The sequence below is a fragment of the Garra rufa genome, chromosome 4 (assembly GCF_049309525.1).
Source record: "Garra rufa chromosome 4, GarRuf1.0, whole genome shotgun sequence".
NCBI lineage: Eukaryota > Metazoa > Chordata > Actinopteri > Cypriniformes > Cyprinidae > Garra > Garra rufa.
The window spans coordinates 47,989,821-48,017,059 of NC_133364.1; the positions used below are offsets into that span (position 1 = coordinate 47,989,821).

Consider the following 27,239-nt stretch of genomic DNA (forward strand, 5'->3'; position numbering starts at 1 on the left):
GCTCGAAGCAGGTGTGCTGCTTCTGTCTGCATTGTGGTCTCGACGCGCGCTGTATAGCGGCGCGGGCATCAGTGAAACTGTAGCGAATAGCCTCCTTTTATAATGTCCAGCACCCATTTCGAGACCCCTGGAAGCTTTTCCATGCGTTTGCATGAATAGCTAGAGGTTGAATACGAAGCTCGCTCCGCTCTATCCGTATAACGGAGTGGTTTCGGTATGCTGTGGCACCAGAGACGTGCTCGTGACATTCGGGGCGTGGGGCACGCTGATAGCGGGAACTATTATGTCTGTGTGTGGATGTGGTTGTGTGGCAACAGGCACATTTAACACACTGCAAACACCGTTCGCCTGCATACACGTTAGTTTCGTTTTTACAGAAACCTTTTGACGTGCATAATGTGATGTCTGTGGGCACTGTGAAGTGGGCACGTTTACCACATGTGAAGCGCAATCGATCTGAGCCGATTTTATGTGCGCAGGGTCTGTATGACAGGTTGTGCTTGTGTGTAGAAATGGGCACTGGGTAGTGGGCATTTTGACTACACGTGAAACACCATCGGCCGTGGCCGGGACTCCAGAAAATACACTCTATTGGGGGTTTATCTGGGTAGCCGTGAAAACAACCTTTGTGTGCAGGCAAGCGGGCGACAGAACCGGCTTGTTGGCTGCAGCAAACACTGGAACAGTCACATTTAACACACTCCAAACATCGTTCGCTTGCATGGAGCGAATGCACGCTGATTTCATGCAAAACGTGCTCGTGATATTTGAGGCATGGGGCACGCTGATAGCGGGAACTATTATGTCTGTGTGTGGATGTGGCTGTGGGGCAGCGGGCACATCTAACACACTCCAAACAACGTTCGCCTGCGTAGAGCGAATGCACTTTTGGTTTCGTTTTCACAGAAACCGTTTGACGTGCATAATGTGGTGTATGTGGCCATTTACCACGTGTGAAGCGCAATCTATCTGAGTCGATTTTATGTGCGCTGTGCTTGTGTGTAGAGATGAGCACTGGTTAGTGGGCATTCTTACGACACGTGAAACACCATCGGCCGTGGCCGGTTGTGAAGCGCAATCGATCTGTGTCGATTTTATGTGCGCTGTGCTTGTGTGTAGAGATGAGCACTGGTTAGTGGGCATTCTTACGACACGTGAAACGCAATCGATCTGAGTCGATTTTATGTGCGCTGTGCTTGTGTGTAGAGATGAGCACTGGTTAGTGGGCATTCTTACGACACATGAAACACCATCGGCCGTGGCCGGTTGTGAAGCGCAATCGATCTGTGTCGATTTTATGTGCGCTGTGCTTGTGTGTAGAGATGAGCACTGGTTAGTGGGCATTCTTACGACACGTGAAACACGACTTTTGTGTGCAGGCAAACGGGCAACGGAGCCGGTTTGTTGGCTGCAGAAAACACTGGAACAGTCACATTTCCTGGAACTGGACGAGCGAATAACTTTGGTGGGGGTCCGGCAACAGCGGGACTCGTACACCGTCGTTTTCCTAGTTGTGCTAGGACGATTTCGGAGGCTCAGGTTTCAACTCAATCCTGGGCCGCGGGCCGCGTCTGGCGGGGCGGCGGCCAGACAAGAAAAACGTCAGAAAGTGAGCAACATGTGCGTTCCCGTTTGCGGGAAACGGAAATCCTCTTCCTCCTTCATGGCCCCCTCGTCAGCGGCGTCGATTGAAGCGGTGGCAGACAGCGGCCGCTTTACGTCCGGAACAGAGGCTGACGAGGTCGATGAAGCAGGCGGGCGAACCGGCGAGCTTTGTCGGCTGGGGGAAGGATCCGGGGCCCGCTGGGCACGGCGCTTTTTACGGCGCGACACCGCGGCGGGCGGGGGAGCAGTCTCAGTGAAGAAGGCAAGGCAAGTCCTCAGAGTCGCCATTGGCATCTGCACGAGCCGTATGAAAACATCTTTAAAAAGACGCTTTGCTATTTTTAGAGAAACAGTGTGTATCGCAGCGGCGACACACACTGTAGATTATAAAGGATATAGGCGCCGGAAAGCGCAGCAGGAATGCACGGAAGGCGGCGTGGCCAGCAGCTCCAATGGCTCGTCCTGCTGAGATGCTTGCAGTCGACGGCGGCTTCTTCTCCGGCTCCAGCGATGCGTGTGCTTCGCTTGAAGGATGAAAAATCAGATAATAGCTGCCTACGAGCGATCCTTATAGGTTTAGACCACGCCCTTTTAGGCGGGAAGCTACGAAAAGGGCGCGAAGCGATGCAAAGGGCGCGAAATGCCCCCATTGGATCTGGCGTCGCGTCAGGCCTCGCTCTAATAGGCTGCTGCAGTTGCCGCAGAGCAGCCAATAGGCGCGCAAGCTGTTTCGCCTATGTCTGTACACTGCTGCAACGCGTTTTACATTAATACAAAATTAAGGATAATTTTTTGGCTTCAATATCTCTCGCAGAAAAGGATTTTCCCCGAGCGTAAGATACTTACGCAGTACGAGAGACCTCTCGTAAGAGAACCAGACACGTTTAACATTTGCATTCAACAAAAATCATTCAACAAGTGTATTTTGTCAGGTAATTATGACATTTAACCAATGTTTGAGATATGTGAAACACTTTTTTTACTGAAATGTGTATCAGTAATAATCTCAGTTATATATATATATATATATATATATATATATATATATATGTGTGTGTTATTTAAAAAAAAAGACTACAATTTTTTTGACTAAACCTAGACTAAAATATATTGAGTTCTTTTTTGACTAAAACTAGACTAAAATTAAAATACTTTTAGTCGACTAAAACTTGACTAAGATACCTTGAGTTTTCTTTTGACTAAAACTAGACTAAAATGACGAGACTTTTAGTCGACTAAAACTTGACTAACAAAAAAAGATATGTAAATGACTAAATATGACTAAAACTAACAAGGACATTTGGCACAAGACTAAGACTAAATTAAAAATAGGTGACGAAATTAACACTACACCAGTGTTAATACTCAATTACAGTGTTAATTTTTAACAATCTCATTTTAAGATCAACACCAGTGTAATTTCAATATAGCATTGGTGAGTGTTGAAAATACTGATTTATAGTAGCACTTTTGTTACGTTTTGGTTCTTTCTACAAAATTAAAATGGCGTGACATTTGCAGAAAAGATTGCAAAAACTTTATTGAGGTACACCACATTTAACATTCACATTCAGTCACAGCATTTCACTGCATTTAAAAACCTTTACAGTTTGCAGTTAATTCCAATCCAAAACAAAAACACAACAGGGAACAATGTAAGTCCTCTCATCACTGTCATATGAAAACTGCCTGTCATAAGGTCTATAGTACATCAAATCATCCACACAAATGAGAGTGAAAATATTACACACCTCCTCAATACAGAATGCATGCACATGCTCATCAAAACACACTGTAATTACATTACTGGCCAAAATAAAAGCTTGTCCATCTTTCACAATAATACTGCTAATCTTATTAAAAACAGGCATTTCATTTTCAACAGAAGAGCAAACAAACATTCCAACTTGGTATTCAGTTCCATAGTTTTTTACCCAGTTTGTAGTGGAGACAGTGGGTACATTCCAAGTTTCATTTAAAATCTCATTACCCTCCAGAGTGCAAGTAGAGACTTCATTAAAAGGACCAAACTGAAATCTTTTAAAATAAAAACTCTCCCAATGAAAAGCCAACTGATGTTGATGTTTCTTGGCTAATGTTTTGGTTATGTTTTTAAAGTTTTTTACAGACTTCTTAAAAAAGTTATGCTTTCCTTCGTATCGCATGCACCACATATGTATAAGTGGACCTATTTTCCTAATACATCTAGGATAGTGGATCATTAGATGGTGCTTCGGAATCAATCTTTTTTCAGGAAATATGGACTTAAAAAGTTTATGACGATCAGAAATTAAATGCTTCAAAAAATAAGTCATACCCTGTGTTACAACTGGTGAGAATACAATGCTCACAATCTGAATCAAAAGTAGTATCAGTCTCCAGTAATCATTGTCCGTGTCAACTAGATCTCCAAATATCAAGGGGGTATTGCGCAGAAGGCACCATGACTGAATAGCATTGAGACCAAGGTCCTTGCTGGCATCATCAATTTTAACTCCACTTGGTCTGTTCTTTCTTTCAATGTACCCATAGTTGAAGCTCTGAATCCTTTCCGAAAGGGTACCTGATGAAATGCAGTCTTTAACAAAGTACTGAAAAAGCAGTTTTAACTCATACTGCACAACCCCTTCGAGTAAATCGTGCATAATGTCAACAGCAAAATTCTCTGAAGAATGAAAAAACTGTTATGAATTGAGTGGACAAGTTCTCTTAAGGCCAAACAGTGGTGCAAGATTGGGATCTTGTGCTAGAGCACTGCAATGTTCTGAATATAGCTCTTTTGTTCGAATGACCAAACCTGGGTCATCTTCACTGAATACTGACTGCAACTTTGCTTTGTCAGTTAAGCAAAACCGGCAACAGTAGGTTGCACTGAACGATTCAACCATACCTAACAGTCCATGTAAAGCTAAATTGTCACCAGTAACCTGAATGACAGAACCCTGTAACATAGTATCCGAGAAGGGTACATTGATTCCTGTTGACTCCAGAATTTTTAGATCCTTTACCAGAGGCTGTAAGATTGGTTCAAAGCCATATTTTTTTAAGTCTTCTGAATGGAAAAGGGCCACAAGATGGATGTTCATTAAAACAGAATTGATCTTGGGGGGCAAGTTTCTTAAAATAAAATAAACACAGCCAAGTTTATGAATTCCTTTTTTGGATCCAAGTGGATTTGCCGTTTCGAAATCGTCGTAATATAACTGTATTTGAAGAGCATGCTCTTTTTGACCAAATAACATATGCTTTTTGGAGTAAAAACCATCATTAATGTCTTTGTAAATACCATCTTGATGACTTTTAACCTGCTGGAAAAAGTGGCAAAGTTCAGAATTCGTAAACATAGACTCAAGAGTTCCTAAAATGGGCACATAAACATATTTGTCATTGACAGGAACTTGACTGTATAATCCTGTAGTTTTATCTTTGCGCACATCATAGCGCACTCCAAGAACATATTCCACTGGTTCAACAATTTTCCATTTTCTCTCAAAGTGTCTCTGCCTCTTTGTTTCAGTGTTAAGGTAAGATAATGGATTTTCTAGCTGGTGAAAACATTCTTTAACTTTGTCTAGGGTTTTCCCAGGTACCTCTGATGAAAGACATTTTAGAACAGAGTCTCTTGCTTGAGTGTGAACATCACTTACAAGTTCTTCCATTGAACCAACTAAACATTGAACAGTATTTTCAGAGACTCCAGCTGCTTGTACTTGAGCAACAATAGCACTACACATATCAGTCAGTTGCTGATTTTTAACAGGAGCCTGAAAAGTGGCTGGAGGATCCTCACTTAGGGTTTCAGTAACAGGAACGCTGATACCACTGGCAACATTCTCAGCAGTACCTGAGGCTACACAGTCTCTGTGCACTCTTAAAATATGTTTCTTGAACCCATAATATGTATAAAAAACCGATGAACATCCAGGTTCGCCACATTTCAACCGTAATGAACGGCCTGGATACAAACCATGATGAAACTTCAGATGCTGAAACAAACTTGAACAACTTCTGTGGTGTACCCTGCAAAGAAAGCATGAGAACATTTGAGCAAGATGCTGGGGGGAGGGGGGAGTCAAACCTCAGTGTTGTGAATTCTCACACGGATTTCCTTGACCCTTGGACTTTCCTTGGCAGTGCCCACATCAATTCCATACACCGTTGTTTGAATGAACGTGTAGAAGTTGCACAAGGCCTCATCATACGATACAGCAAAGACAAAGTGTGCCTTAAAGAGTTCATCAAAGGCTGCAACAGCTGTCTGCACCATACAGGGAATGGCCTTCTGGTCCAGGATGATGTAAAACTTCTGAATGCTACTCCTCTTTTCTCCTACACAGAGCAGGAAGGGCTGCATAGATCCAACTCGCTCAAGAAATGCCTTGATGCTTGTCCCCACCTGATGAGACATGAGAGATTTTAAATAGCGTTTCTTTTATATAACAGCTGACAGATTTTTCATGTTCAAATTCACAAATAAAAGTCTCATCCTCAGGTGTGTGACATGAGAAACGAACACTAACAAATACAATTTTTTAACAAGGTATTAATGTACATTGAACAATACTTGCACTGCATTTATTAATTTTGGTTAGTGTATTTACATAGCATCAGTAACAAATTAAATCTTATTGTAATGCGTTTATGAAAACATTGTTTCGCCCTTGAATTGTAGATATAGTACGATTTTCATGTGAGATGTGAAGAGATTTGAAGTTTTCTGCTCAGTTCTATATTCTATATTTTGGAACCTGTATATGACTACTATGCAGATACACAGATTACACCAACTGCTGTCAAGACTAAATGAGTATATCTAACAAGAACTTTATTTTACCTTCATGAACTTTACAACATGATCAGCTGCTTCTGTTGCACTGATTTTTCCAGTCTTCCTTCCTTTCACAGTTGAGGCAAGAGATGAAGGAGCAAGAGAATAGCAGCTACATCACTGTCCCATCCTAAAAGGATAGAGCATTCAGTTAAACCTTATACCAGCTTAAAAAACAAATAAACAAAAACATTTATACTTACCATAATCAGACTCCTCCAGAGCAGACAAAAGGTCATCCACATGTGCACCATGATGCAGGTTTTTGCAGTCAGCAATTATTCTTGGCTTGTAGAATGTTGGCCATTTTGCAATAAACTTGCTTGAAATGTCATTTCCAAAAAGCATAGTAAAGTCTTGGTCAATCTATCACACAGAAAAATCAAGTCAATAATAAACATTACAATTAAATATACAATTAACATCAAAATCAATTTTAATATTTCTTACCAAGCCTGGTGTATCCAAAAATCGGGGAAAGTAATCAAGGATGAGTGAAGATTTGTCTGGATCATGCATCAAATTCTGCCTGTACTTGAATGTTGTCTTCATTTTATCCTTAATAACTGGTGCGTCCGTTGAATGCTTCATCATGGATACAGCTTCTGTGCATTCATCACCTGACAGCTGCTCAGTTGTTGAAGAAGTCTCACGCAAAGTCTTAGGACCATCTTGGAAAACCACCTTTGATGCCTCCCTCAAGTTATTTGCAGAGTTCCGCTGAACAGTTTTCAGTCTGTAGGCAATGTAACCCTGGCCACTGCGTGGATCGTAGAACTGTTCCTGTCAAACATTTAGCATCTATAAGTCCTCAATGTATCAGGCCCAGGCAGTATCGCATGGACACAATTTTGCAGAATATTAAATTGCTTACAGAATTTCTGTGCATAACAAACAACGCACTACCCAAACTATAAAATATTGATAATTATTTTATGATACTTCCAGTTACCAATAACAGTATTCTAAGCTTGACACGGTTTACAATACTTCCACAGAATTCTGCAGATTTTTCTAGAAGAAAATGTGCAGATAATGCCAAAAAATCGGAGATAAATTGTCTGCCCAATTTAACATTGCTTTGGATAAAAGCATCAGCAGAATTACTACACTTAAACATATCTCAGTATAAAAAATAACTTGATTGACTAGACATCAGATACGTGCTGAAATAAAGAGAGTGTATGGTCTATGTACTGTATTTACTTACATAACCAGTCGGTGAGAACTTATCCTTCAAATTGGGGAACAGAGTAATGATTCCAAGAGCATAGCTTACACGGATACTGACTGGTGGAATCCTCCTACAACATCAGCATTAAAAAAAAAAAAAAAAAAAAAGATACATAGAAAACGTAACTGTTGAAATACCAGTGCAATATAGACTTCTTTGCGGGGGTCACTTACCCATACTTCTCTACCATATCAGCCACAAGGATGTTTACCAGCTTCCTTCGTGTCTTGTCAGACAGACTCTTTGTTTGTTCGTACTCCTTCAATACATCAGAGCCTCCTGGTTTTGAGTGCAGCGCTGCATGAACTAGCTGTGTGTATATGTATATATATATATATATATATATATATATATATATATATATATATACACACACACACACACACACACACACACATATATATACATATATATATATATATATATATATATATATATATATATATATATTATACACATATACATATAAAAAGGATGAATGCAAATTAACCAGTCTTTGATATACTAATGTTGGTAAGATTATTGATACGGTATCAAATTGTATCATTTAAGTATAAAACTTAGGCAAGAGCGGAAAAATAACTCACATCTTTTGATCCATTGCAGTCAGAAGGCTCTTCTAAGAATCGCTTTTTGCGTGCCTTTGAAAAGCGCGGAATCACTGTGGAATCCGAACTTTCTGATTCTACTGATGAAAATGACGACTCGGGGCATGACGGCTCAGAGAAATTGGTCTCAGCTTGTGGAACATTATCTTAGAATCACATTCAGCACACAAGACAACATGAACATTACAAAAACAGATGCTAACATCATGTATTGTGAAGAAATATGCTTGAGAATGCAAACTAGATTACACATTTTTGAACATGGCAGAAAGTCATGAGTTTCTTACCTGCTGTATCACAATCCAAAATTTTGAAGGACACCTTAGATGTTCTCACAAGCTCATCAAAAATATCAGCATCAACATCAACTCCTGCAGAGTCTTTAAGAACCACATTGGCTCCATGTGGCAAGTTGAACTTTTCTGAAGCTTAGAAGTAGAAAATACAATTCGATTTTTAATGTTCAAACATACTGAAATGACAATTTAATCATTTGATATTATTTTTAAATGCAAGTAATACATAAACAAAACTAATACAATATGTTTAAGTAAATAACTATTCAGATCAGTAGGATAGAATTAAAGTCAAATGTATAGAAAAATACTGTACAAAGATTTGTTAACAATACTATATGCAAAAAAGTGTGATCAATATTATTCAGGATCAAGTCAATTTATAATACACTGAATGTTTAATGGATAAATGACTACTCATTAATATGAATAACAATCATTTATTTCAAAGAAAATAACTGTTATAATAAACTTAAAATTACTAAACATTTGAAAAAAATACCTTCTTTAATGAATTCACAGAAGTCAAAACTGTCATTTTTCACTGGTATTCGGATCCATTTCGGGTTCCCTTTACACTCCACTTGAACCAGCATTTCTTCGGAATGAAACACTCTCACTATTAGGATAATTACAGTCAATCTGTGTACTTTTTTTTTTAAACCAAGCTAGCATATATATATATATATATATATATATATATATATATATATATATATATATATATATATATACACTTCTTCATTTTATGTAAATCATGGACACATAATTAATTCCCGTTAGTACGTTAATTTTAAATCGAGCAAATATGATCCGAGGTATCAAATTACAAACGTGGCTCCGATATATCTTTACAAAGGAACAAATTGATCAAATGTGTCCACGACATCTACTGATGTGGGGCTCAGTAGATATAAAGATAACCACTTATTTTTACTAAGTTATATCGTGTAAGAATGTGATTTACCCGCTTTTTCTTCGCCTTCGTCTTCAGCCTCGAGTTAAAGAAAATGGCGGACACAGACTGGTTTAACTAGCGTTAAGTGGAGGCGTGGCTTTTTACGCCACTTTGGGTGAAATGTGAAAATACACTTAAATTTCACACCGACGCTGTCTTACAAATAACACCCCGCAGTGTTATTTTATTACCGTGTAGTGTTAAAAAATGTCAACACTGTTAATTTTACACCGTCCCTGCAAATTTTACACCCATGATTTTGCTGTGTACAAATGTGGCTCAAAACGGATTTGACAAAATCGGATTTCATGTAGTTCGACTACCTAAATATGACTGGATTTTAATCGATTTGCATACAAATCAGATTTGGGCTGACAGTCTGAACGAGGCTATTGTGACATCATACTGCGCATTTCAATCTGGCAGTGTGTTCTTCATGCTGAATGTGGTGCTCGATGCTGGATGTGGTGTAGTGTGTTGTGTTTGGTGGGGGGTGCGACAGTGATTAACAAAATAGGTGCAGGGTTGTATTCTCTTCAGTCAAATAAGTGTTAATAGTTTATAGCAACACCACCCTATAGATTAGTTGTTGGTAAACACTGTTAATTGCTATAAATCCTATTTACATCATATGTGTAGATCCAAACATACAAAATAATAAGGAACTCAGTAAAACTGTTCACAATTCTACAAAACACATCGATATTCATTGAGATAATAAACTGACAAAACTGAAACTTCATAATTATTGTGTTGCTATTTTGATTTAAACATTCAGTGTGATGAAATAAATAATATGGCTTATTATATACTGATCACAGAGTTTGATGCAGTTACTAAAACTTTAGAGATTCAGTAACAAACAAACATTAAGAGGATTAAATGTTTTCTACCATGTCAATTTGTGTGTACAAACAAAAATAGGTATATACAATCAATTTAAATTTCAAGCATTTTTAACCAAGGTTTTACTACACTAACCATAGTTTAACCATGGTTCTTGCAATAAAACTGGCAAATATCTTTTTTTTGCCGTTGTAACAGCTTTAATGTAAGGCTGGACAATATATCGAATGATATTGTGAGGCGCGTTTAGTCAATGAAGCCGGTGCTTTGATTAGTAGTAAATCTCCATCACGTGCGTTCCGCTCAGGTTCCGCTGGAGCGGCAATTAATACACAATATCGTTCGATATATTGTCCAGCCCTACTTTAATGGTTTAATGTTTTGAAAAAAGTCCTAGATTTAGCTGGATGTCATGATTCCATCTCTGGATAACAAAGTAATTTGATCTGGTCTTCTGTCTGTGTGGTGACTGCAGTGGTGATGGTGGCCACTTACACTATCTTAAAGGGTTACGAAACCCCAGACAACTTTTTCTGAGATTTTAGCAGAAGTGTTTGTGTTGCATATCATAGAAAGCAATGTTGGCATCTGTTAATATAAATTGTTAGAGAGAACTGGTTAATTTTGAGCTTTTCTGTGCTATTGTCATTTTCCGGGTTTAAAATTGTGCTACATTGTCCTGACGTCACCGTTTGTGACGCGGCGATGGACTATAGTACATCGATGACGCCTCGGTGTCTCATTAATATTCATTATGCTGCGTGTTCTTATCCTATGAGAAGTCGATTCGCTTAATTATTCACGACAGCGTGTGCTGATTTGCGTATGGAACATTCATGGATGAAAGAGAGTGTATGAGTCCGGTACACGCAATTCATTCACAAAGTAAGTGTAAGCGGTTTTTCCTTGATGCAACCCATCAAAGGGCTTATATAAACGCGGCAAAAGAAGCCTTAACAGTTATTAGTGGTTCAACAGTGTGTTCATATATAGGTTTTCGATGCATAGTGCAAAAGGATGTGCATTTATTTGTGTTTTAAACTCGTGGGATTTTTCAAAATTGTGGTTAGAGTATCCAGCGCTGAAACGGGGGTGTCGTTACCCTTTAATGGTTACTTTTTAACATTATAATCACACTTTAGCAAAAATTATATGCTGCCAGTTTTAATAAAGATAATCTGGGGAAATGTAAATCACATTTTATTAACATTTAGAACAGGGGTGCCCAACCCTGTTCCTGGAGATCTACTATTCAACAAAGTTCAGCTCCAACCCTAATTAAACACAGCTGAACCAGCTAATTAATCTCTTAGGTAGCCCTTGATAATTACAGACAGCTGTGTTGGAGCAGGGCTGGAACAAAAGTCTGCAGGTAGGTAGATCACCAGGAACAGGGTTGAGCAGCCCTGAATTAGAATTAATTTGATCTTTTACAGTAATGGAAAATGTAATATTGATCAACAAATTCTTGAGTCGATTCAAGAGTTTGAAATTTTCCGAAATCTCTCCTGTAATGTGAATACCAAGATACTGGAGTTTTGAGAATATCACAAATGCTCTGTAATTTATCATGAATGGAACACACTTACAGTTGCTTAAATTTAGATAGCTATACTACTTGAAAAAGTTCAACTGTACTAATAGTTTTGGAGTTTAACAGCTTTGCAATTCATGCCTTCAGTAACTCCTATACCTTATTATTTAGATTAGTTTTCTAATGTAAAATGCTAAGTGTTAGCGCACAAGACTTTTATTTTGTTTTGGCGATATGACGTCATAAGGCTGCGCCGCTCCTGTGTGTTTGATTCGGCTGAAGAAAGGCATGTACTTTTAATCGTTTAAAGTGTTTAAACAAACAGCTCATAATTACTCATCTACTGACATTAATGAAGGTCGTTTTGTGTGAGTAAAGCACATCTGCACAAGCAACAGAAAATGTGCGTTTGTATTCGCCCCCTAATCAGTTTATCAGAAAGACGAATTCAGTCACTGGAGAAACGTTTTTTTTTTTTTCGAAACACGAGTCAACTGAATCAATATCACAAATAATTTACTGTTTTGAATCACGGCACACTGACGACATCTGCTGCTCAAAACACTGGAAATGCAGCGAGAACAACTAACATGAGCAAGACAACTATTACAAACCAGCTGCAAATATTTCCTGATAAAACTTTCGTGAGTAAAGCGCATCCTCATATTAATAATAGGTAACGTGCGTCTCATTTCGCTCCTTATATCTTGAACCAGTAACTTACATCGTTTAAGTACGGGAAGAACTGAGAGAAACTGATAATCCGAATCATCTGAACCGAATCATTCGTAAAATGATTCAGTGATTCGAAGCGCTCGAATCAGCGCACGCTGACTACAAACTAGAACAAACACAAACATGTGCAATTACAACTGCAAATGTTTTAATTAATAAACATGTAATCTATTTGATATATATAAAGTATATACATGTATAAGTATATACATCATAAATACCTAATATTATCGTTTATATATAATTTAATCAGAACATTTAACTCCATTATTTATTACTCTGACTGACTCCATTACCAGTGCACTCACTACTGTTCTAAGGAGCTGATTGGGACACACTTAGAGATTAAGTTTTCATGTATGCTTTTAATATTTGTGAATTATTTTCATCTTAAACAGGACAAAGTGTCCAAACACACAGAAAAACTCCTGCTGAAGCAACTGTGACATCGTGACACACTATTAAAAATATGGCATTTATTAAAGAGGAGACTGAAGACCTTAAGATTGAAGAAACATTCACAGTCAAACATGAAGATACTGAGGAACAAACAGGTTGGTTTTCATTCACACTCATTTGATCCAAAAATGAATGATATTTATAATGAATGTCATAAAATGTTACTGTAATTTTCTTTGCACAAACTGAGGTAGATGCAATCTTGTTGGTGGTATTACCCTTAGTAGTTCGGCTTGAATCAACAGAGTTAGCTGAGGTGCATGGTGTCTTGTTAAGTGATGAAGCGGTGTAGCCTGGCAAAGCTCACAAACAGCATTTGTTTATCTAATTTATTACACCCTGACTTCTTTTAAAACCGAATTGCACCCACATATCAGCTCTGAAAGCAAGAGGAACTTTTATGTTACCTGCGATTCTTGCTCCCACTTTTGAGACATTGGCCGTATGTATATGAAGGGCAACTGTTATCTTTAAAACAGTGGAAGCGGAGGTTGTTTGACACAAATGAACTTATTTGATGAAATGTTACTGTTTTTATTTTAAATCCATTTAAAACATGATTTATTTAAAAAAGTAGACTTAGAGTTGCATAACTCATTGGCCCGGTTTCACAGACAGGGTTTAGACTAAGCCAAGATTAGGCCAAAGTTGAATTAGGACATTTAAGCAATTTTCATAAATGTGATTAGAATAAAAACATTACTGGTGTGCATCTTGAGACAAAACAAAGGCACTAATATATTTTAGGATCAATCTGTGCAATTTTATTTTAGTTGAAACAACTCAGATTTACATTTTAGTCTAGGACTAGGCTTAAGCCTTGTCTTTGAAACCGGGGGATTGAGTTTATGCTGAACTTAAGTAATTAACAGCTCTAGTTCTAGTTCTAAAGTAGTTTGTCACTTTTTATTATTTATGGATCTTTTTCATTTGTATGTTTAATTTTATGCTTTTCCTAAATGCCTATTCATATCAATAGGCCTATGAAATGGTGCATAAACTTTTTTTGCAAACTTAAAAGGAAGAGTTGGCAAATAAGTCAGTGATTGCACTGGTTCTGATGGTGTTATTCACTCGGTCCACGTGAGCAATGATGTACATCCCTGTCCACAAGACGAAGGGAAGGGAGTAAACTAGTTGAATGCTGTACTAGAATATCCTTGGTTTAGCAAAGAAAAAACACTATTCTGTTGGCTTATATTGACAGGCTAGAAATTACTATTATAACGTTTTAAATAGGTTTTTAAAGTATTTATCTTAAAAAATGCATTGATTCGCTTCAGGAGGCCTTTATCTACCCCCTAGAGCTGTGTGGCACACTTTTATGATGGCTAGATGTGCTATATTGAACTTCAATTTGATTAATAATAATAATATAATGCTTTGTTTAAAGGCATCTTTCAAAACAGTCAAGGACATCATACAGTTGAGTGCTAATCATAAAAATCAAGACCACAATACAACAGCTGTTTAACATTACATAATTTAAATTTATAATAATTTAGCTTATTTAAACAAGTAAGTGTTAAGATATGATTTAAATGTAGTCAGACTGTCACTGTCATATAGATTGTGGAGAGAAATCCAAAGATGAGGTGCAGCATAGCTAAATGCCCAGGCCCCTATAGTGACTAAACGAACAGAAGGTACAACAAGGGAAAGAGGATCTAAGAGTGCGCTTCGGGGTGCAAATATGAAGCAAGTCCAGGGCTCTCAAGTTTTGGAAAACGTTTGGAGTGAGATTTTATCTGCTAGGAGAGGAGCCACTCAAATATTTGCAGCAGCGGCCCCTCGGCCCCACGCAATTCTCTCCAGTTTTTGGTAAAAGTTCAACTATCTATTGTTCATAATTAACCAGCACAAAATAAAAAAATATAACAACTGGTAGATCTGATAAGTCAAATTCATAAAAAATAAAATGTTTTAAATATTTCAAAAATGCATGTGTATCAAAAGTAAAAAAAATAAATTTGGCCCTAAACGAGCAAACCAAACAGCAGAGCTCAATGCACATACTGTAAACACACAGGAGGATTGCAGAACTTGCTCATAGCATGTATGTCAATCTGTGTGTGTGTTTGTGAAAGAGAGAGGGTACATATTTCAGCTTACTAATGTCATTTTGTATTTCAAGTGTTTATTGCACACTTTGATGCCTTGATGACAGCGGTAGGGGCTTGAACTTAGCTAGAGTAATTATTTACATGTAATTGAATTTAAAACAACATTTAACTAATCTGTTACAGTTACTGAGAAATTAAAAATATAGATAAAAAAAGTTACTTTTAAAAATGTTTACAATTACAAATATTTTGATTGATTTATTTCCCAAATCGCATTGACTGCTTTAAAATAAGAGACACCACTGTTTCAGGAGTTAAACAGAGGTGCTAAAGATTTTGTGGTGGCTGTGTTTTAAAATTAAACTATTATAATCTTAATTCAAGTGATGAAGGATTTTGTAAAATTGACAGTAGTTAGCATTGAGTGCTACTGTCAGGTAAACCCGCCTGCTTAAAAAGTTTTTAAAAGGATTAACAGTTGAAAACATTCCTTAGAAATGTAGTAATCAAATGTAATGTTACATTACCTCTAAAGCAACTGAAATAGTTACACTACATTTAAATTACATTTTAAATAGGGAAATTTAATCTGTAGCCTATTACAGCCTATTTCCAAAATAACCTTCCCAACAATGTTGATACATTTGTGTTTTGAAATATATAAAACTATTTATTTGGATGAATTTGTCTGTCTTTTTAACAGATTTACCAATTATCTTGTCTTTTCCTTAATTTCAGGCCCACAATGAGTTAAAGCTGTTGAAGAACTAATAGTTTTGCACAAATTTGGCTATAATCCCCAACATCAGTTCTCACTATCTTTGATCACAGGCAAGTGATTTTGTCTAGTAATCGTAAAATGGAATAAATAAAAAAATAAATAAATAAATATGTAAAACCCTGCTGCATTTATTTAGTTTCTAGTAAATACAAATCGTCACCTTAGAATTATAAGGTTCTATCTGACATTTTTGTCAAAATTGAGTTATTCACATATTCTTATTCTGTGACAATTTATTTACATTATTTGATGTTTCTTTTGTAAGCTATGTACATTTTGGGGCCTTTTTTTAGAAAACAAAAATGGTTCTATATACAGAAGTCTATGGAATGCATAAACTTTGAAGCTCAATTTCTCGAAAGTGCTCAGAATGCAGATAGAACCTTATAATTCTAAAGTGACGAAATGGCAACGTCCGCTCCGAGACCGCAACGCGACCACCTCCTCAACTGTACTAAACTCTTCCACTGCGAGAGAAAGCCGCAGCCCCGCAACGATTCCACCGCTGGCCTTGTCCCATGTGTGCGCGTCTACGTTGCCTAGTGACGAATGTGATTGTAGCGGGATCACGTAATATACCAGAAATCAGCAAATTCAAATTTTTGGGCTGGTAGGTGCCATTTAACTCTCAAGACAGCTATGAGCTTGGAAGAGTACTTCTCTCTGCAAAGCCTGCACCTCGTCCATTAACACCATATAGCGGGACGCTCACGGTGAATGCTTGAGACTTGAGAGCCCTGCAAGTCAGAGAGATATTAAGGTGCAAGATTATGAAGAGCTTTAAAAGTGAGAAGCAGAACCTTGTACTCTACTCAATATTTAACGGGAAGCCAGTTCAGTTAAACCGGAGATGCTCGGTTTTGAAGAAATAAAAATAATATTCAGTGCTTGTTTTTCTGAGGTCACTCAGCCCCCCACATGCTCTAAATTTACCCCAAGTAGCCGGGGTTGTTTGTGCTTCGTTTGTGCTGCTTTGGTTATTAAAATATTAGATATCTATTTATAGAGATTGAACTTTTTTGAGTTAGTACAAGACATGACATATCCTGCTGCCTACATCAATTTCCCCCATAGTTATCTAGACCTTATGCACTCTATCACCTTTTTCCTCCAGTGCGATGCCCCTGGGTAAAAGACAGATGCTTTACGTGTCTAAATGCTTAGTTGTCTATTGCTTTGTGCCATTAAACTGGAGTTGATTTGCATTTGTCTCTTTAGCCTTAGATCTGATGGTGCTTAAAAAGGAGAGAGAAGTGCTAATCAAAATGGAAGAGAAAGTCCATATGGAGCTTCACTCTGGAGAGAAGCCTCACACCTGCCAACACTGTGGAAAGCGTTTTTCTGAGACCCGCGATCTTAAGAGACACATAAGAATTCACACTGGAGAGAAACCTTACGCGTGCCTTCAGTGTGGAAACAGTTTCAACCGAAAAGGAACTCTTAACAGGCACATGAGAATTCACACTGGAGAGAAACCTTTCACATGCCAACAATGTGGAAAAATGTTCAACCGAAAAGGAACTCTTAACAAGCACATGAGAGTTCACACTGGAGAGAAACCTTTCATTTGCCAACAGTGTGGAAATAGATTTATTCTTAAGAGAAACCTTAAAGTACACATTAGAGTTCATACTGGAGAGAAGCCTCACACCTGCCAACACTGTGGAAAGCGTTTTTCTGAGACCCGCGATCTTAAGAGACACATAAGAATACACACTGGAGAGAAGCCTTACGCGTGCCTTCAGTGTGGAAAGTGTTTCAACAGAAAAGGAACTCTTAACAGGCACATGAGAATTCACACAGGAGAGAAACCTTTCACATGCCAACAATGTGGAAAAAGTTTCAACCGAAAAGGAACTCTTAACAAGCACATGAGAGTTCACACTGGAGAATAGCCACTCTGGAACAAGTTCTGAATGTAAAACACAGGGATGCAAAAGGTGTGCTTTTAGGCAGATGCTGGCTTTTTTTACGGCTGTGTGGGGGACATGTGTGAATCGTGCAGATCGGGGGTGGGGGGGGGGTGTACATTGGAGTGTCAGATTATAATTTCATCATAGGAAATTCTGTATTAAAATGACTAAATCAGTAAACGCCGTTACAGTCCTAGAAACATATGAAACTGACTCAAAAACAGTGAGTCAGAAAGCTTCGCACGTCAGCCAATTGGCTGCGCCCTATTATCTGCTGACGGCTGCTCTTATAGAGGATGGATACCCGACCCAAGCCCAACGGTACCCAACGGGCCGGGCCAGGTTCGGACAGATATTTAGAAAGGATGCTCTGGTTCGGGTTGGGCTCGGTCACATCAGTGCGATAACGCCGGTTTCACACTGCACGCGTAAGCAGGACGTAAGCAGCGCTTATCTTTTCGGCGCCCATGTTAACAGATTAGAGCATTCAAACCGCACGCAAAGGCAGCGCGGCAGCCCGTACCTCTGTTGACATCCTTGTATAAAAATGTCCAGCTCTACAGAAAAAAAACCCAGATATTTTGTGTAACATTAAACACCGTATCTACTTTTGATTAGAAAACAATGAAAGGTAGTATCTAACAAAAAACCCTTTATTTAGCTTGAAGCAAACAATGACACTTCAGTTTTTAAGTTGACATTTGCTTTAATTGTAAGTGATTTTTTCTGCTATCATCAAAAGTATGATATTAAAATGTAAATAGCACTGAATGTTCATTACAACAAGCAATAAATAGTCATATTTCAGAAACACCAACTTGTAGCTTGTTAATTGAAGATGCAGGACAGCCACCTCCCAGCTAACAATTATTGGTTCCCAGAACGTTCCCTTTAGGTTAGGGAATGTTCTGTGAACCTACTGGGAATGTTTTCTTTGGGTTAGGGGAACATTCTTAGGATGTTGCGGGAACGTTCCCAGTAGCTTCCCAGAACGTTCCCCTAGCCTAAAGGCAACATTCTATTTTCCGTAAAGAAAACTTTCCTGGATAACCAATAGGGAACATTCTATTTATGTTCCTAGAAGGTTCTCTGAAAGCTCTCTGATGGTTCCCAAAACATTCTCCTAACCTCTTCACTCCAGTGCCGCTTCTGCACATCAGCACTCCTGTGTCCCGGAGTAAGCGGCATGGAAGGCGGACCGATGTGAATCTCAATAATCACTTCTACACACCATGTCTTGTTTTAAACTATTGTTTAATCATTACTAGGGATGCACGATATATCGGCCGATGTTTGTCATTTTTTTAACCTATCGGCATCTGTCCGATGTGTAAAATTGGGCCGATAACCACAACCTATGTGTAGCCATCTAGTTGCTGTGTCGGGAGAGGGAGGGGGAGGGTTATTTGGTCGTGTGTATGTGTTTGGGCACGTGAGACGCGACAGTGTCAGTGTCAAAGGCAGCACAGGATTGTGGGATGTTAAACTGAAGAGGAGAAAAGAATGTCAGCGGTGTGGGCGTTTTTCACGGTGTCGAAAGAAGACCCTCGAAAAGCAGTTTGCAACATCTGCAAAGTCGAGGTAATGCGAGGAGGGTGCCGCGTCAAGTCATTCAACACCACAAATGTAATATGTCATTTGAAAAACTGCCACCCAGACCTACACAAACAATTGCAGGAAAAAAATGCTGCCAACATTAGCCAGCAGGCAAAAACGAAAGCAGCTGCAGCTGGGAGTCCGATACAGCAGGTACTTGACAAGACCAAGCAATTTGCCAAGGACCAATAAGATCAATAACCAACAAGGTAATGGAAATGATTGCTCTTGACGACCAGCCTTTTTCCATAGTGGAGAACCGGGGATTTCGGCGGTTGATAGAGCTTATTGAACCCCGCTACAGTCTGCCAAGTCCGCGCTACTTTTCCGACGTCTCCCTCCCTGCTTTGTACGAAGTCGTGGCCACGCATATCCACAAATTGTTGGACAATGTGACTGACATTAGCTTCACGACGGATATATGGAGCTCGGATATAAGTCAGATGAGTATGTTGAGCCTTACTGCTCAGTGGATTAATGAAAATTTTGAACTGAAGAGAGCTGTTTTACATGCTCAAAAGTTTGCAGGATCGCATACAGGAGTCGCCATCGCTGGCGCATTTGACTGCATGTTTGCTACGTGGAAAATTAAAAAAGACAATGTACATGTTGTGCTTCGTGACAATGCGCGGAATATGCAGAAAGCAATGGAGGAGTGCGGCGTTAAAAGCCTGGGCTGCATGGCTCACACGCTCGGTACCTCTCGGCTGAGAGACATACAGCAAGAGTTAGGCATGAAAACCATGATGCTACAACAAGATGTGGCGACCAGATGGAATAGTACTTTTCTTATGATGAGAAGTCTACTGGATCAGAAGCGCGCACTTGGTGTGTATGGAGCAGATCATGAGCTGCCTTCATGTTTAAGTGCACATCAGTGGGGCCTCATTGAAAACATGACCACGCTTCTCACTCCATTTAGGCAATTAACGAGGGAGATCAGCTCACATCAGGCAACTACTGCGGACGTGATACTGTCTGTTGTGGCACTGAAACGTTTGCTGAGCAAGACAGCTGACACAGACAGTGGGGTCCGCACAGCACTACTGGAAGCTGTGAACGAGCGATTTGGAAGCGCCTTCTCTGAGCCGCTTTACTACTTGGCAACGATCCTTGACCCGTGGTACAAAGACCGTTATTTTGACACAGTCACCAAGCAAGCAGCTGTAAAGATGCTCCAGCAGCAAGTGGACAAAGTGACGCACAGCGACAGCGCTACAGAGACACCGGACACAGAAGAACCGCAAGAGAAGAACATAAGAACAAGTGACGATGGTGGAAAGTCCCTGCTTGACATGCATGACGAAATTCTGGAGGAAAACCTGACCATGGAACAGCAGGCAGGCCTGTCAAGCCACACAAGTCTGCAGGTATAGTATTATCAGACCCAGTCTTTAATTCAAATAACGAAGTCTTTTGTGCAGTTCTTTTTTATTATTATTGATGTGCTGTGAATTCTATAGAGTTACTAAAATAATACATTTAATTAAATGAAAAAGCTAATTGCTATAAAGAATATTGTTTAGTAATACTTCTCTGCCCCCTTGGGGTTGACCTTAAGCACTGGTCATCTCCTCAGAACAAGTTCAGCAAAGCTCTTAAGGGGAGGAGGACAGTAATATCTAGACTGCTGGTTATTAATCAGACATGAATAGTAATACACTTGTCTACATTCCTGTAGGTGCATGGCTATCTTTGTGAGCCCCTTATCCCCAGAAATGAGAGCCCACTGCCAGGGGCGGCTGGCCCATGGTGGGCGATAGTGCATCGCCCTCCTTGAGCCACACGAAAAAAGAGAGGAGAAAAAGACTCTTATTTTGCTAGTCCTAGTCTGCATATTACGGTACAATCAGCAGCCTGAATGTCACTTTCCAACCTAAAACCCCGCCCCCTTGGGGCGATCTCAGTCAGATTGAAAATCGCCCCAGCCGGTCTCATAGAGTTATATTGTGAGATTTTTTTTTTCAAATTTTGAACCCTACAATGCATTTCAATGGGCACCGGGAGGGCTCGCCCCAACGTGATTTCGTAATACGCACTGATGCCTGCTCGAAGATGTACAGCACGCACGCGTGTAGCGAGACGTCTGAATGCATCGGCCATGCTTTCAATGGAGAGGGAACTTGTCAGGAACATGCCTGATTTTAATAAGAGGGTAATTGATCACTTTGCCTGCTTAAAAGAGAAGCGAGCAAAATTTCAATACAAGTGATGTGTGTTATTAAATGGTGAATTGTTTATGTTATCGCGGCCGTAGCCAGCTATGAGGTCACCGAGGTCCGGACCTCGGTCATTTTTTATATTCAAAAATAAAATGTCAAGCTCTTCGAATGATTATTTAGCCGTTTAAACCACCTCATATCACATGAGTGTTTGCTGCGAGAAGCTAGCGCAGTGAAAGGGGCTTGAGAACGCGTTGAGTGAGAGCGCGGGTACAGCGGCCTCCGTTTGTTGCCAGATCCACCTATTATACGTGTTTTTTGACTCGTTTGTCCAATTTAGTGTGACACTTTGGGACGTTTATAAAGTGGAAAGTTGAACGTTAGTTTTATGTCAGTGTCATTATTCTAACGTTATTTTTATAACTTGTTATAAAATAAAAATTCCCTCAGCTAAAAAAAAAACGAACTTTCCATGTAAAACATTATACTGAATAAAAAATCTTTCACAATCATCTACATGTATGTCTATTTTGAAGTTTAGGCTATATGTAGTGCATTTGTGGGTGTTATTATAGCACAATTCTTAACACCTCACTAATTTTCAAACCCTGGTTATGGCCTTGTATGTTATGTTGTATTCTCCAAATGTTGAATTTTAAATAGTTGTATTGATTGCATATTGGCAGCCAAATTTATACTGAATATGTTCTGGAAAGATTTGATTAATTACAGTTTTAATATGAGAAATAAAAAGTCTTTAATTGTAAAGCAGTATGGCTTTTTTTTTTTGTTTACTCTTACAGGGCAAACTAGTTGATGCCAATGTGTCTCTTGATGGCCATGGTGGAAGTGTTTCAGTGTATTTGAGACCATTGCGATAAATTTAATATAGCTATTCAAAATACTGTACAGTTTGTACAATTCATGCCTGATGTTGCCATCTAGGAACAGGGAAACCAAATCAAACAATGCAATGTAATGCTGTAAAGTTGGCTATCTGAATTTTATTATAATTTTACCCATTAAAGCGGTTATCTTTGCCAAAATCGGAACAGTTGCCCCCCCAGAGATATTTGTCAGGAGCCGCCATTGCCCACTGCAGTATTGGAAAAGCAACATGTCTCGCTTTCCTGCCCTGGCTAAAGCAGCACGCAAGTACCTTTCAGCTCCATGTACAAGTGTGGACAGCGAACGTCTCTTCTCTGCTGGATCACATATTGTTGATGAAAAGAGAAACAGGATCCAGTGTGAGAAAGCAGAAATGCTTCTGCCTTTGGTGATTAAGTAGGCCTGGACTATAACTTTCTGCAGTGTTAGGTGGAAACCCTGTTTGTTTGGGACATTTACTTTTGAGTAAATTGTTGCTGCATTAAGTTGGAGAATGTTAAAGACCACCATGTCTTTTGAATTACAGTTATGTCACAGTTCTCATTTTTGTTTGAATATTTTTTTATATAAATGGTTCTTAAAATTGACTTGTTTTTTTATGTTTGCTTGGTAGACCTTGTTTCAGGGTTTGGACATTTGCATTTAAATAAAAATGTGCACGAACAGTCAGGATATGTGTTGGATATTTATTTTGATTTAGCCTTTTTCTCAAATTTGAGTTTAACTGGAGTGCACAGAGCTGAAAACATGTTGCCATGAATACTGGCATGCTTGATGGTAAAAGTGCAAAAAGTTGGTTACTTATGTTTTAAGATAGCCCTGTAACTTTTATTTGGAAATAAAATACATTCTGAAAATAAAGGAAGAAATTAAGTATGTACAAACTTTTATCATCTAAGAAACATTTTTTAAAAACTCATATCGATATCGGTCATCGGCCATAGCAGAAAAATTAATATCGGATATCGATATCGGCCAAAATGTTCATATCGGTGCATCCCAAATCATTACAGATAATCAGAGCACATTTACCCATCATAAGGAGCATTAAATGAGACTGAATCATCCTATACTATGTTAGATCCTATACTATGTTAATGTAAGACGTAGAAGTACCATACCATAAAACAACCCAGATTTTGTTTATTAAAGCACCAAATAACATGACTTCAACAAAATATTCGATTTAAAAAGTATATATTTTATTTTTTACAGACATTAAACGAATATCATTTATTTGACTTTAACTAGGGTAACATTACATTCATTTCTTACCACTGAATTAACGATGATGTACTTCCCTCTTCTGGTCACTAAACGAAAACGTCTCGGTTAACATCTTGTTTTCTTCGATAAGACGGTTCAAATCTACCTAAAATAACGATATTTACTCTCGTATATATATTTATATTAGTTAAAAGTAATTATCCATTAAAGAGATCAATCAACAAACATTAGTCAGTAAAACGGAATGACCGTTATTTTTTTAATTACACGAGCGCGTCGATTTATCTTGAAGACAGAAGAAAGCGATTGATGGGAAAAAAAAGTGTGTGCTGGAGTAAAGAAATAAACTGTTTATAATATGATTTTCAGACACTTAACCTTGGCTTATTTTAGCTATAAAATTAAAATTATATTATCATTATAATGCGGTTTGACCACTTTTATGTAATTTATTAAGAGCTTATTTCGGACATTAGATTCTAGTTTGTTTATGATGAAAAAAAATAGTTCCAGTCAACTTAGCATTTAATATGCTTTGATACAGCACTCTGTAAACAGCCACTCCTTTCAGTAAGGACCTTCTGTGACTTACTCTCTGTGTGTCAATGATTGTCTTCTGGACTATTGCAAAGTCAGCAGTCTTCCGCATTATTGTGGTTTCAAAGAACAAGAGATACCCTAAATTTATACTGTAGGGATGGTCATTTAATGAAACTCAAATGTAAATATTCTAATATTTTGAGATACTGGATTTTTGACTTTCATGAGCTGCTCTAATCATCAAAATGAAACCAAAAAAAACTTTTGAAATGTTTTACTTTATATGTAATGAATCTGCAATATATGAAAGTTTCCCTTTTTGGTAACACTTTATTTTGATGGTCCATCTGTTGACACTCTACTAGTTATCAGTATTAATTTAGTTGCATGTCAACAGTGCATCAGTTGACATTCAACAACATTGTTTCAACAGACAAGCAACATACATTCAACTAACTGCCTGTAGATTATAAAGTGCATGTTAGTTTCTAATTTATAGATTTTACAAAAAGTGCATATTGACTGTCAGTATGTCTTTTGCAACATGTTATTAACTAATAGTCAGCTAACTTTCTGTAGATTGTGTTACCATCTTCTAAATTGTCTACCAACTTATTAAAATTAATCTGTCAGTTGATAGTCTACAGCAGGGTTCCTCAAATCTTACCCTGGAGGTCCAATGCGCTGCAGAGTTTAACTCCAACCCTGATGAAACTCACCTACCTGTGATTCTGTAATGATCCTGAAGACCTTGATTAGCATTCTCAGGTGTGTTTGATTAGGGTTAGAGCTAAACTCTGCAGTGCATTGGACCTCCAGGGTAAGATTTGAGGATCCCTGGTCTACAGTCATGTCAACATATGATCAACAGCATATTATATCATCCTTACTTAAGAGCCTCAAATACATCAAATGAAAAATTACTTAACCATGAAGGAGAATGTTTTGGAAAGTGATTTCGTGCCTCTCTGTGTTGGTACAATAAGGCGTCTTTCACTAGAGGATCTCAGACTTCTGGAGGGAGTGTAGATGCGTAGTAGTGAATGGAGGTAGGCCGGTGATGAGCCGGTGGCTGTCCTATAGGCCAGCATCAGTGTCTTGAATTTGATGCGTGCTGTAACCGGTAGCCAGTGCAGGGATATGAAGAGAGGTGTGACATGGGCCTTCTTGGGCTCATTGAAGACGAGCCGTGCTGCTGCATTCTGAATCATTTGTAGAGGCCTGATTGTACATGCTGGAAGACCAGTGAAAAGAGCATTGCAGTAGTCCAGCCTGGAAATGACCAGGGCCTGTACGAGGAGTTGAGCAGCATGCTCTGTTAGGAAGGGCCTGATCTTTCTGATGTTGTGCAATGCAAACCTGCAGGATCTAGCAGTTTTAGCTATGTGGTCTTTAAAAGTCAATTGGTCGTCAAAGATTACACCCAGATTTCTGGCTGAAGTCGATGGAGTAATTGTTGATGAACCTAACTGGATGGAGAAGTCATGTTGTAAAGTTGGAGTGGCGGGAAAGAGAAGGAGCTCAGTCTTAGCTAGATTGAGCTGAAGATGGTGTTCCTTCATCCATGCAGAGATATCCACCAGGCAGCCAGAGATCCTTGCAGCTACTGATGGATCATCTGGTTTGAAAGAAAGATAGAGCTGTGTGTCATCAGCATAGCAATGGTAGGAGAAGCCATGTGCCTGTATGATGGGGCCCAGAGATGTGGTATATATGGAGAAGAGGAGGGGTCCAAGAACTGATCCCTGAGGAACCCCAGTGACCAGTTGATGAGCTTTGGAAACCTCCCTTCCCCAGGCCACTCTGAAATACCTACCAGAGAGGTAGGATTTGAACCAGCGAAGTGAAGTCCCTGTGATGCCCAACGATGAGAGGGTGGACAAGAGGATCTGGTGATTCACCGTGTCAAAGGCTGCAGATAGGTCCAGCAAGATGAGTACTGATGATTTGCAGGGCTTCAGTGACAGACAGTAGTGTCTGAAGAACATCGGATAACCAAGGGTTTATCGGAGCAGCCCGTGCTGGCCTGGAGGAGAGAGGGCATATATCATCTAGCCAAGAAGTAAGAGTGGAGCATAACGTGTCGGTTGCTGCATTAGTATCCAGGGATGTGAAGTGGGTAGGAGAGGGAAGAGAGGAGGATACTGAGGAAGAAAGATGGGAGGGTGAGAGAGAGCTGATTCTGATTTATAAGATCGTACAATAAGTTATGTAAAACCATCACAATCATTCTGTACCTTCAGATGATGTTTGATGTTCTTAAGCCAATCCGCTGAGTAGATTTGTTTCTCCATACCAGTGTCAGTCTCACTATCATAGTAATGCTCCTTAAAAAATCTAGCCTATAACCTCAGTCTTTGAATAATTTAAAGAATCCTTTGAACCAGAGCTTTTAGAGAATTGTAAGACTGAACATTCATAACCCCACATAGGATTGTAATCTGTATAAGAGCAACAGGTGATAAACAGTATCATGGTTTAAAGAATTAATTAGTGCCTGTGATTAGTGCCCTGACATATAGCGCAACTGTGCTTCCGGCCGGCCTGGGTTTAAATCCCGACCCCAGGACCTTTGCTGAGCATGCTCCCCCCTCTCTACTCAACACCTTCCTGTCAGTCTCCACTGTCTTGTTGAAAAAAGCATGAAAAGCCAAATAAAAAAGTATAACAAATTTAAAGTCACAGAGTCACCTGCATCAGTAGCAACTAAAATATAATTTATCACTATCAGCAGACTCAATGCTATGAATAGACTTAAAACCTGACTGAAAATTTTCAGCCCCAAAATAACTTTTTCTAGTACCTTGAAGATTAAAAGAAACACAGAAATAAGCAAATACTTACTTAAAATAGACTGTAATAATTAATGCAAAATATAATTATTTTGGTCAAAATTTAATCACAGCTTTAAAAAAAAGCAAACAGATAAATAAAAAATTTAAAATGAATATATTTTGCTTAAAGTG

The 27,239-nt window shown here is 38.8% G+C and overlaps 1 protein-coding gene across 2 annotated transcripts in view; it reads left to right on the plus strand.

Annotated features, from left to right (window-relative positions):
- Positions 1 to 27,239, plus strand: part of LOC141334108 (uncharacterized) — a 294,786-nt gene that overhangs the window by 75,943 nt on the left and 191,604 nt on the right. Inside the window, exons 1-2 of one of the 2 annotated variants that reach the window (XM_073839251.1) lie at positions 13,049 to 13,198; positions 17,172 to 17,818. In XM_073839251.1, coding sequence (XP_073695352.1) covers positions 13,114 to 13,198; positions 17,172 to 17,818 — 732 coding nt within the window. In that variant the 5' untranslated portion in view covers positions 13,049 to 13,113. Of the gene's footprint in view, positions 1 to 13,048; positions 13,199 to 17,171; positions 17,843 to 27,239 lie in introns of those variants that run through there. The other variant, XM_073839252.1, reaches the window with a different exon arrangement.